Source organism: Perognathus longimembris, chromosome 8 (genome assembly GCF_023159225.1).
Source record: "Perognathus longimembris pacificus isolate PPM17 chromosome 8, ASM2315922v1, whole genome shotgun sequence".
NCBI classification, from domain to species: Eukaryota; Metazoa; Chordata; class Mammalia; order Rodentia; family Heteromyidae; genus Perognathus; species Perognathus longimembris.
In genome coordinates, this window is record NC_063168.1 from 46,513,310 (window position 1) to 46,526,131 (window position 12,822).

The 12,822-nt window shown below is 44.5% G+C and overlaps 1 protein-coding gene across 1 annotated transcript in view; it reads right to left on the reverse strand.

Moving 5' to 3' along the window:
• Epas1 (endothelial PAS domain protein 1) overlaps positions 1–12,558 on the reverse strand; it is a 91,644-nt gene extending 79,086 nt beyond the window's left edge. Inside the window, 1 exon segment of the mRNA XM_048352996.1 lies at positions 11,976–12,558. Within this exon segment, the coding sequence (XP_048208953.1) occupies positions 11,976–12,001 (26 nt within the window). The 5' untranslated portion in view covers positions 12,002–12,558.
• Between the last annotated feature and the right edge of the window lie 264 nt (positions 12,559–12,822).

Consider the following 12,822-nt stretch of genomic DNA (forward strand, 5'->3'; position numbering starts at 1 on the left):
TTATGATCTCTCTTGAGTTGGTAGATGACCTACAACCAACCATTTGCATTCAGTGATGAGGCCAGAATCCCCTTTAGCCATACTCACTACATATATGGCTGAGTATCCTAGGAGGATAGGTTACATTAGTCTGAGCCAGGGTTTCTGCCTGTACTAAGTTCTTAGTTCCCAAAGTTCCTGATAGAATTAGTCTGCAGGGATTGGAATGTGGCTTAGAGGTAGAGTGCTTGCCTAGCATGCATGAAGCCCTGGGTTCAATTCCTCAGCAACATATGAACAGAAAAAGCCAGAAGTGGCGTTGTGGCTCAAGTGGTAGAGTGTTAGCCTTTAGCAAAAAGAAGCCAGAGACAGTGCCCAGGCTCTGTGAGTTTAAGCCCCAGGACTGGCAAACAACAACAACAACAACAACAAAAAACACTCAGGGAAAGAACCTAGGTTGTAAGTTCAAACCCCACAACCGACTTTTTTTAAAAAAAAGCAAAAATGGGCTAGGGATATAGCTCAAGGGGTAGAGCACCTGCCTAACAAGTACAATGTCCTGGCTAAAATATCAGTACAGAAAAAAAACAAAAACAGAATTAGTCTGCAAACAACTACCAAGTGCTTAAATGTAGATGGACTTCTGTTCTGGGTACCATGGGAAGAAAGTTCAGACAATGACAGCTAGGTTCCAGCTCCTCAATGGTTCTATGACCTCATTGAGGAACAGGAATAAACCATGTATGTGCTCAAAAGCAAGTATGAAAGTATACAAGTAATACAGACCGAAGACCAAATAACTTCAGGGATAACCAATGTATAGTGAATCATGTAAAACTTCCCAGGGAAGCTGCTCTCTGAGAGTTGGTAACTCCTTACCTACTTGGCAACTTTCTTAACTTTGAGACTAAGCTGGAATATTTTATTTAGCTGACACTTGCCTTAGTCTGATACTTGCCTTAAGTAATGCATTCTTGGTGTGAAATAGTGACATAGTAGCCTGATCCTTGCCTTTGATATGGAATCCTGTTTACCTGTGATCTCCCCAGTTTTTTTTTTCTTTTTAGAGAAAAGAGTGATGGGTTTGTAGGCTTTCCAAGTTACTCAATCAGTGAAGCAATCCCATGACTTTTCTTTTCTTTTTTTCTTTTTTTACAGCAGAGCATTATTTCAGAGCAAAACAATCCATGGCATTATAAGAACACATCAGAAAATTAGACATTCCTTAGGAAGCAGAGGCAGGCAGACTGAAGTTTGAAACAACCCGAGACTACATGATAAGATGCTGATGGGAGAGGGAGGAGAAAGGGAGAGAGGAAAAGAAGAGAGAGGAAGAAAAAGGAGAAAGAGAACAGACATTTTTGCTCTTAAGTAGAACAAATAAAATGTCATGAGATAACAAGGAAATATAATCAGGTCCTTTGGCAAATGTAATCCAGAGCTGGTAATGAACAGAGTAGAAAGGGCCAATGTAGACAGTTCTATGATATTCTGGGGAAGTTGGAGAGCTTAGGCCTATACCAGGAAAGTGTAAGTTATTTAGGAAGAGAGGAAAAGCATAGAGGTGTGGATTTGTGTGAGGGAACAGCAACACTGCCTTTGGGACAGAGAGAGATTTGTGACTCTAGAAATCAAGAGGTAAGTTGGATGGTAGTGAATGGGTGAGAGAGCTGGGTGGGCTTTGTTTTGCCAGTGAAGCTAACTGTTATTGCTATGTAGGCTGACCTTGGGGAAGAAAATTGGGTTAAGGCCTAATATCTTTATTCAGGGTCTGAACACCTAGTCTTTGGAGTTCCTTCAGAAAGGAAACACCCAAGTCCACAAAAGAAATCCCTTTTTTTCCACAGTGAAGATTTTCAATGTCCCTGAACAGAACAGGAAGCAGTCTAAACCAGGCAGTATCCACACCATGAAAACCTCTTCTGAGAGGCTGGGTAAGCTGTGTTGGCGGCCAGGGTGCTTCCAAGGGAAATAATTTCCATGGAATCATAATTTCCATGGAACACCAGAAGACTTCAGAGTAGGAACCAGAAGTAGACCAGAATTTCCCTGGACTTCTTAACCATCACAAAAGGCCCCACCAATGGCAGGGACACATCAATTGAGCCAAGACATGACAGACAGCAAGAAAGCCAAGTGTAGAGATGGCAAAAAATAAGTCAAAAAGAGAAGTCGAGAAGGGCCTTGGCTCCCATGCTCCACCCACCATTAATTCCCCATAAGTCCTAAGTATAAAATAAAAGAAAGACTAGAGCTAAATGACAATCTGGTAACATTTATAGAAGCTTCCTTGTCACCAGCAAAATGTGACCTTCATACGTTCCTTATCTTAATATCTAGGTAAACATTTGTTGTGCAAGCACACAAATAAAGGTTCTAAAGGTGAAATGTGGTGTGTCTGGTAACACCACACTGCTCCAAACCCAGGACCAGGAAAGCTCTTTTGGCTCTGTACATGCCTACTCTCTCTCTTTACCCTGGGCACCAAAATTAGCTCCATCGACCTCAGCCAGTGCTGGAGTGAAAGCTACCATTCTAAAATAGCATCTGAGAACTCTTAGAGAGAAATGCAAGGGTGCAGTGGTTTATAGAAACATACTGAGCAAGCAATTTCACCAGACTGAAACGAGCATTTTCAGGATTTATTCTGGAATCTTTAAAGTGAACTGTACTCTTCTAGCTCCCTGACTCCCCCTAGATGGCAAATTTTACATATTCTGACTTCCCCTAGATGGCAGATTTATATATTCTGATTTAGTCTATTAAACATGATTGTTCAGAAAACATTGTAGAGGTCATGTATTCACAAAATATTACAGAGGTTGAAGGTTCATAAAAGTGTGTTCCATGTTCAATCCTCAAATTTTAATTTACAAATTTGCATGGTTTTTATTATTTCTAGACTATTCTAAAAACATCATTTATCTTCTCTTCAATTAAAAAAAATTACTTTGAAACAAGCAGCTTCTCACATATTTTCTGTTGTTTCCACATGGAATGCCTAAACAAAGCCAAGAGTTTGTGTGTGTGTGTGTGTGTGTGTGTGTGTGTGTGTGTGTGTGTGTAAAGGCTCTCTTTCCTGCAACTGTGTATGACGTATTTTTCCAGAACAATCTTTCTCAACACTCCAAAGTGCTTCAGCAACAGGAAGTCGTAAAGGTAGGAAGGAGGCCTGTAAATATTTGCTGTAATTACTCATTAGTAATGAGAAGAGTTAGCACTGCAGTTTGAGTCACTCCTTTGAGCTTTCAGCTCATTAGCTCATAATAGGAGCTTAAGGTGGTACACACAGGAGCAGAGCCTCATCCTAATACCTGAGTCCCCTCCTAGGTTCTGCTTCAGACAGTTGGCTTCTTCTAACAATTCTATTTTCCAAAATGCAAGATGAAATGATGTGCTGTCCTTCTTTTCCCCTATCCCTAAACCACAGACCACCAGGGTAAACTTTACATAAAGTGGTGGCGGTGTGAATTTTTTTTAATCACGTTTACATGTTGATAGTAACACAACACCAAGAGACACATAGAAGACATCATCTGGTTAGACACATGGCACAGTGATTTAAAACAAAAAACAGGCATATACTTTATTATGCTTTAAGTGATTTATAAAACTCTCTACACTTGGGCAGAGAAAACCCTTTTATTCATAGCAAACTACTTATTTTCTGTAATCATAGGCTGACACTAGGAAACAAAAAAGAAGAAACTAAAGCTCTTTCAGGGCTGATTAACTTCTAAGAATGCTCGATTTGGGGTGGCCGACATAGAAATAGGGTTAGCCTCCAACGTCACAGTCATGAGGACAGCATTAATGGATCCATTTCTGCACCTACATGTTTGATTGCACAGCCTAACAAGATAACATCACTAATTTGCAATGAGTGCAGAACTTATCTCTCTCATTTAATGAATTTTTATTGGAGAGTATCAAAGGTTAGAGGGGAAGCAGTACATAACTGGGAGCATAAGAAGAGATTTCTAATAATCCATTTCCATAGCTTTGTGGAACTTAGACAATTCCAGGTGTTGATATTCTTGAAAGAATAAACACACGGAGTGGGAGAATAGATTAACAGTGATAGTCAGGTGGAGGAGGAGGCATAAGTCTATAAAGAGGATCTCACAACAACCTCTATGGATATAGAGCCAGGGGTACCTTGATTTCAGTGAATGCAAAATTCTGCACATCCCAAACAATTGCATGTAACCATGCACCCATCCATCCACACACCCATCCACCCACATACAAGTGTGTGTAATCCTGATAAAAACTAAACAATCAATGTGAATGTTTTAATGTCAAGTTTCTGGTGTTGTTTTTTTTTTAATCACTATATAAGTTACTACAACGCAGGAAAATAACTGAGGGGTACAAAATTCTTTGCAAAATTTTCAACTTCCTGTGAATTCACAATAATTTCAAAATAAAAAGTTCAAAAGAAAGAGAAGAAAAAACATTGCAGATATGTACATGTCAAAGAAGTATTTTTAATCCAGTCAATTTCCTTACTGACAAGCCACTTAAAAATATTTTTCTAGATAAAGAAAAAGATCTGCTTCCTGCAATCATTATCTGACATAGAAATTACTCAGAACTTTAAAACTGAAGAAACTTTCTAAGTCAAGGGGGAAAAATGTGCTTCCTGAGAACACGTGAAGGTGCTTCTGGTAGGTGACAACATGCAATAGGAGTTTTGCTTATGTACCAGTGGACACTGGAAACAGCCTAAGGCAGTCAAGCAAACCAGTATTTCTTGAGAGATTAGAAAAAAGGGCCACTTAGAAATAGATGACATTCTGGTCATTGCCATACCTGTGTCTTTGACTCCAGGGATCTCAAAGGACCCCAACACCAACATTCTTCTAAACTTCATACTTTCAGATCATTTCTGTGTCATTCATTGCAGGAACAGACAACTGCTATCATTTTATATACAACCTTTACTTGACAACTACAGATGCTGCTAGCTAGTGGTACAAAAATCTCAGACTTCCACCACACACAGGGTGACATGCAATTGACAAAATGGCTGACTCGTACTTCCATTATGATAAGTGTCAAGGCAATTATGGTTTACAAGACAATCTCCAAAAGCCCTCTAGGTTCTCAGGGCAGAGGCCCACAGTACATGGTGGTGAAAGCCTGAGGCTCATAGAGAAAAGACTATAAATATGCAAAATACAATTGCAAGTTTTTTCTCCCCCCATCCTTTCTTTCCTTCCTGTGCTTGCAATTTCAAAAGATCAAAAGAGCTAGAGGAAGTCCTGTGCATCTTGATTTGTAGATGATTCTTCAGAAGCCACGGAAGAAGAGCTCCTAACAGGTCCTCCCTCACAATGGAGTCCGAAGGCTAAGTAGTTATTGAAGTCTTGCCACTAGTAAAAGGTGGGTGGTGAAAAGCTTTGAACTTGTAGGGGCAGTAGAGAACCACCTCCTATTCGACTTGAGGAAAATCTATGAAAAAAAATAAGAAATGCCAGGAGTTCCAAGTCTTCAGATCTTTCATCTCTGTCTGTGTGTGAGGTTTGATACAAGTGATGAATCACTAAAGAGAAAAGTCATTATAATAATTATAAACACAATAACAAAAGCAGTTATCATTTATAGAGTGCTTACCACATTTAGACATGGTATTAAGTGCTTTATAGGCCTCTTAGGCAAGGAGGCAGGGAACAGAGAGCAAGACTATGGACTCTGGAGCCCACACTGAGTTTCAGCTTTTCCATGCTACCTACGACCTTGTGTAGTAACCTTGCTGTCCTTCAGCTTTCCCATCAGCGAAGTGGGGATAATAACAGGGCTTATATCACATGATTGTTATAAGAATTAAAAGAATTAAAGTTCTGATGATTGAGCTGGCACGAAAGACTAAGTGTTCAGGTTTTTCTTTCTTTGTTTGTTTTTCCTTTTTGTCTTTTTTTGGTGCTGAGATTCGAACCCAACATGTTGTACTTGCTAGGCAAGCACTTTGCCACTGAGCTACATCCCAGCCTATCAGGTTTTGTTTTGTCCTCCTGACTATATGGTTTCTACTAAGGATACATACCTTTTTAGGGCATAGAAGGATCTCCAAATAACTTTTCGAGAATAATGGAAAATGTGAGTATATATTTGTTTTCATGGGCACATTAATAAGCATTAACCAAATGAATCACACCAGAATTATCCCTCTGAAGGGCACTTGGCTCCCCTTGCTTCCATTACTGAGGGCACACATGCAAGCAGGCAACCTGGGCACTGGGGAGGTGAAGTTGCACCACAAAATCTTCACTAGATGTGTACACCAACCTCTTGTTCCCTCTTCCAGACAGGAAGAGATAATGAGAGTGAAATGCTGGGGTAGTCTAAGACCATAACAGAAAGACTGTGAAATGTTAAGACCATTTCCAAATGAGGCATTTAAGAGCAAATTGCTTGTTCCAGATCTGAAAGGATAAGGTGAACAGATTTTGTTTAGAAAAAAAATACTTATAATACTTTACACACAATTTCAGAGATTTTTCAGATCATTTACAAAGCCTCAGCAAAAAGCTCTTAGTTTTTTTTCTTTACTCTTCTTTTTTTCTTTTTTGGTACTGGGGATTGAACCCAGGACATTGCACTCTGTCTTTGTCACTGAGCTACATCGCAGCCCTCTTTTTTTTTTTTTCCAGTACCCAAACCAGGACTTGAACTTGGTACATGATGCTTTTGCTCACTGGCTAGTACTCTACCAACTAAGCTACATTCCAACCCTAGGTTTGGTTATTTCTTCCGCCCCCGGCACCTCCCATCTTAAGGAGTCATGTTATCTCCATTGTTATCCTCAATGAAACAAGAAAACCTCAACCTCTATAGTTTATGGAGTTCTACAAGATTTCTCCCTCTATTGCTCCTCACGCAAAGCAAGTGTTGAAAGTATACCAGTCAATTTGGGGGAGCTTTTCTGTCTATGGTGTCAAAATTCACTATAGAGAATACCCTAGAGTGCTCCATGTTTCCTTTACCCTCCTTAGCCCCAAACTTCTTCAGTATTCCTTCCCTAGGATCCAGTCTTTAAGCCAGTGTTGGGCCCTACTCTGTGTAATTCTAGGGACCTTATGAACCAGCACCCTTAACCCCCACAATTCTCTTAAATTATTACATGAGTGTGTATTTGTGTGTGTGTGGTTATTAAATATTTCAATATGATTAAGAGCTTCCTATCTTCAGCTTCAAAATGTTTACTCTCTCCAGAAAAGACATATCAAAGTATTTGATGCTTCCAGAAAAGTTGCCAGCTTATATTTTCATAAACTTTCTTTGGTGTCCTTCATAGATTTCCCCAGACTAAGCAACTTCAAGATAACATATTCCCTATTTCCTAGGTTTCCCTTCACATCATGTAATCTAGATTGGAAGTAGGTGTTCAACACACTTGGCTGCTGATTAATGTCTTAGTGTAAGAACAGAAATCATGAGACTAGGGATAGAAGTAAGGGTAAAGGTTTGGACGCCCTGAGAACAGACATTGCTAACTGTGTAACACTGGTAAAAAGCCCGGCCTGCTGTATACTGTTCAACTGTACTAAAAAGCTAAAATTAACAAAATAGTCTAAAATGAACGAGAAAATAATCATGTCCATGTAAGAAGAACTTGAGAAAATACTCAAACAAACAAAAGCAACTACTGGATAAAAAAAAGAGCTACCGAAAATTGGGAAAGCCTAAATTTTGAGATAATTAATGACAGCAAGTATTTGCAAACACATTGGACTAAAGTCCTAGAATACTAAGAATTATCTAATTTGTTCCTTCTATTTCTAAACATTTTACAGTAGATTCCTAGAAAGTTCAGAATCACCTTACAAATAAAGAGACAGAGGGATAAATTGATTACATCCTAAGTAAATTAGATTGTTTTAGTTTTGTGGTTTTCACTTGTGAAAATGCCAACTCACCCCATACAAGGAGCAATCTAGTAACTACAGGAATGTTTTCTACTTCACAAAGCAATCTTTGTGGAGAAGCAATCCTGATTTTAGTCTTAATAAAGTCTACATATAAGTAGATATTTCTTCTAATGAAATAAAAGGACATTAAAACATCGAGTTTTTACTTCCCAAAGTTTACAAATACTGAAACCAGCATCAATGGCTCTTTCCCTCTCCAGGTCTGTTCTTTCTGTTTCTTTTCTCTCTCAGGCTCTTTCTTTGGCATAATGAAAACAGTACCACTCTGGCTACAGCCTGAGACTCCCATAATTATCTCAAAAAGCAAATCATTCTACAGGGTTCCCAGGCATGATGTTGGTGGTGGGTTTTCTCTGATCATATGGAAATGATCCTTACTGTATAGAGATATTTAAGGGCTGGGAGAGGAGTAGGCTTATGAACATACATACTAATTGAAAATAATAATCCATGGTCATGATTCTTATCAGCACTAATTTTCCTTGTGATTAGACAAGTTGTTTTACCATTTCTGGATCTTATCCAGAAAGAGAAAATATTTGACTAGATTGTTTCCTTGATCCCTTACAAAATAAGCTTTAAAAGTCCCTATCAGCAACAGTGAACAAATTTGAAGCCACAGTATTCTTTTTAAACTCTATGGAAGCGGTAAGAATTGGTAAGGTATTATACCAAGTTTGCACCAACACACTTTAAAAGTGATGTCAAATGTTGAAAGAATATTTATAAAAAATATGCTTCAGGGGCTGGGGATATAGCCTAGTGGCAAGAGTGCCTGCCTCGGATACACGAGGCCCTAGGTTCGATTCCCCAGCACCACATATACAGAAAACGGCCAGAAGCGGCGCTGTGGCTCAAGAGGCAGAGTGCTAGCCTTGAGCGGGAAGAAGCCAGGGACAGTGCTCAGGCCCTGAGTCCAAGGCCCAGGACTGGCCAAAAAAAAAATATGCTTCAATTGTCTAGCAATATGTTTCCTTCAGAATTGGAAAAAAATGGGCTCTCATTTTATTTCCACAGAGGAACAACTAAGCAACTAAGTCCAGCTGGCTTAAGAAGAGAAAGGTAGTTTGGAAACCTCTAGTACAAGTGTCTTTAATTCCACCTCCACCTTCCATCATTGCCCCTGCTTCAAGTAATATAAACATTCCTGAAAGGTCAGATCTAAATCAGCCTTTGGGATTGGACTCTGATCCCTGATTATCCCAGAATCACACTTAAATTTACCTTAGCCACTTTGCAAATCCCCATGCTGCTCAGGAATGTCCGTACTTAGCTCTGCCTAGAATCCGAACCTGGTAGGTTAAGGAGGCTTGTACCAAAACCCAGTATCTTCCTTTGTTTTCTTTTTTACCTAGGCCTGCTAGCCAGCCAGCATTTTTCTTAACATAACCATCTACACATTAATGTTTTAGAACAAAATAATCCGGCCCACTTCTTGAGGGCTTGCTGCTAGAATGGCCATTGCAAAAGTTTTGTTTGTGTACTTTAAGCTTTAGGGAAGAAATGGCTCTGAATCAGAAGAAACACAAACCTTTAACAACCAGTAGTCAGAATTAGCAGAAACTCCCCCTTGGTATTTGTGAGACACCCAGAGAAACTATCAGTGTTTTGGTTCACAAATTTTAATTACATCTTGGTCTCTTTGAAAGCCAGTACACTGTGCCTAAAACAAAAAGTAAATTTAGCTGGGCATTGGTGGCTCACATCTATAATCCTAGCCACTCAGGAGGCTGAAATCTGAGGACTGTAGTTCAAAGCCAGCCAGAACAGAAAAGTTCATGAGACTCTTATCTCCAATTAACCAGCAAAAAGACAGAAGTTGAGGTGTGGCTCAAATGGGGAAAAGCTAAGGGTGAGCATCCTGAGTTCAAGGCCCTGGCACATTTTTTTTAAAGTAATTGAATTTCAAGACAAGATTCATCTAACAGTAATTGTCCAACCCCCAACAGGCCCCTGGATAGTAAGAAGCACACAGTTTGTCCTATCATTCTGTGGCACAAAACCCCAGGCAGGTCACAGAGTGTGAGTCCAAAGGCTCCACCAGTGGAGCAATACACCCAGCGGCCTCCTCCTAAGGGTTTAGCTGTTAAAATGGATACTCTTTACCAATACTTTGAAGTCTTACTATGCAACTTTCTATTCCCCGTGAAGCTCTGCCATCTTTCTGCCAGGCCCTCTACCAAGGAGGAACTCTAGCCCAATGTATCAAACCATTTTCTCCTTGCTCTCAAGTTTCTTTAGACTAGGAATATATATTATAGCAGAAGACTCCAGGCCCAGGCTCATGGGAGAAGCTGACACTTCACACATTTGTCAAGATTACCATCAGATCCCACCTCCACCATTGCGAAATTCGCCCACAGGCATCACTGGTGTAAAATGTACAGTAAATTGGTCCAGCCAGCTCTGGAGCCCGCCAGAGCTCAGAGTGAGGGACTGTATATAACTTTGTTTTTTAATTGTCTACTCAAGTAGGCATTACGACCGGTAGGCATTACAAGTAGGCAAAACACACTGGTGTTTTCCTTGCTCACTAATGCTCAAATGACGCAGGACCTAGGAGCTGCTCCTAGAATCCACGGGTGCATGGGCTGGGGGCTCAGGGCTCCCTTACCAGCCTGAGGCTGGGAACTCAACAGTGAAATGCAAGGTTGGAGCTGAGCTGCTGCCAGGATGCGGGAGCCTGGCTCAATCCCCTCCCCCAAGCGATCTGGGAGTGAAGGGCCAGGGCTCAGGGCCAGGACAGCAGAGATTCGCTCTCGTTTATCAAGTCCTTATCGGTGCCCCGAGGTGGGAGCTGCCGCTTTCCACCCGAGGATACACTGTTTCTGGCTCGGGTCCCGTAGTGGAAGTCTGAGCAAGAGCAAATCAGCTCTGTCCTGAACCCTCTGAGCCATTCAGTCCCTTCCTGCATGGATCGGGGCCCCTTTAAGATCCCCCACCACCTCACAGTCACACTGCCCCGGGAGTCTCCCAGGGCTCAGACAATTTCAAAGTCGCGCGTTCCATTCCATTCTGGGCACCACCAGGCCACTCCAGCCACGTCGCCACGGGGCCACAGACTTGAAAGCACCAGGACACGGGGACAGAACGGGAGGAGATGGGGGGGGGGGGTGTCCGATGGCGCTCCAGGACACATTTGAGGGAGGCGAGGCCGTACCTAGGAGCGGAGAGCTCCTACCCGTGATCTTAGAGACCCGGCCCCGCGGGACCGGGAGAGGGCAGGAGGGGAGCGGGAGGGCAATGAAGGTTGGCTGGAGTTGCCTCTCACCCAGTGCCCATGAGGGCAGGCAGGCAAGCAGGCAGGCAGATCGTGGCTGCCCTTCTCTGTCCTCTCAGGAGTCAGGCACTCGGGGACGCCCGGTGTCGCCATCCCCTGCCCTTACATTACGACGACACCTGCCCCCACAGGGCAATCCGGGTCACTCCCCACTCTCCAGCGATGTCAAAGTGCAGGGTGAGGGAAGGGGGGCTGTAGAACTCGGGTGAAGTGGGGCCCTCGGCCGCGCTCGAGCCCCTTTGGCGTGGGCGCGTCTCAAGAGTCGCGCTCCGCCTTCCGCCAGCCAGGGTGCCAAGCTTGGGGCTCAGCGCCCACACAGAAGCAGATCTGGAAGGACTTGGCAGGGGTGGAGGGGGTCGGAAGGGGGGGAAAAAGAGGCGTGGCTGCCCCAACTTGTGAAAGCTGAGAAAGTCGAGGCCATCAACTAAAAAACATTTCAACCTGCTGGCGACGGCGGGTAACCGGGTGCGCCCAGGAACGGGAGATTGTGGAAGGCGCCTCGGGAGCACCCGTGACCTCCAGGGCCATCTCCTTAGGCCCGTATGCGCGGGTTCGCGCCTCCTTCCGGCCACGGTACTCTGGTCCCACTGCGAAACCCCAGCTTCTTGTACCGAACCAAACAATCTGCTTTTTCCCTCCTTCAAAGTCTTCCAGGCTGATCCTCCTTCTCTCCCAGACAACCCCCCCACCCCCACCCCGCAAGCCTTTCTCAACGCTCCCGGGTCCCGCCAGCTCCGTGCGGCCAGGGCCTGGAGCACCCGCTTCCTCGCTGGCCGCCTTACCTTTTCTTCTCGTTGTCAGCTGTCATCGTCGCGGAGGCTCTTAGAGACGCCAAGCCAAGCACCTGGGCCGTGCGAAAGCTGCCTTCGCGGTGGCTCTGCTCCGCTCCCGGCGGCCCGAGCGGGGAGATGAAAAGTCCGCAAACGCTCACAGATCCAAGTGTCCCGCACCGTCAGGTGGAAGTGTGCGGGGCGGGCGGCTGCGGCCGGCTCGGGGGAGGGGGCTGGAGAGGTGGCGGGGAGGAACCTGCGCGCGGAGGCGGGGCCGGGAAAGGAGTGGCAGGAGGCTGTCCGGCGCGCACGGAGCGGTGAACCGGGAATCCAAGTTTCTTCCTTTCTTGTGGTTGTTGTTTTTCCTCCCCTAGAACCAAAGTCGCTTTCCTTGAGTGTTCACAACCTGCAGCGGCTCCCAGGACACGAGTCGAAAGGAGTCCGGAGCCGAGCGGCCGCTGAGAGGACCATACAGTCTCAGGACACTGCCGAGGATTGTACGGCCGCCTCAGGAGGGCTGGGACGGAGCGCGGCGGCGGACGCCGGAGCTGTGCAGCTGGCCGCTCGCGAATGTCCGGCACACGCAGCTACCGTCCCACTTTAAAAACTCCGGTGGCCCAAGCGGGGGAGGGCGCGAGTGGGAGGGCGCGAGGGGCGCGGGCGCAGGGGGCGGGGACGGGGGCGGGACGCGCGCCGGAGGTCCCCGCCCCTCTGCAAGCCCCGCCCCTCCCGCGCCCCGGCTTCCCACTGCGCCCCAGCCAATGGGGAAGCGCCGCCGAAAACGCTGCCCCGCCCTCCTGGCCCGCCCCCTGCCCCTGAGCCAGCCACTTCGGGGCGCGTGGGCCCGGCCTCCTCCCTC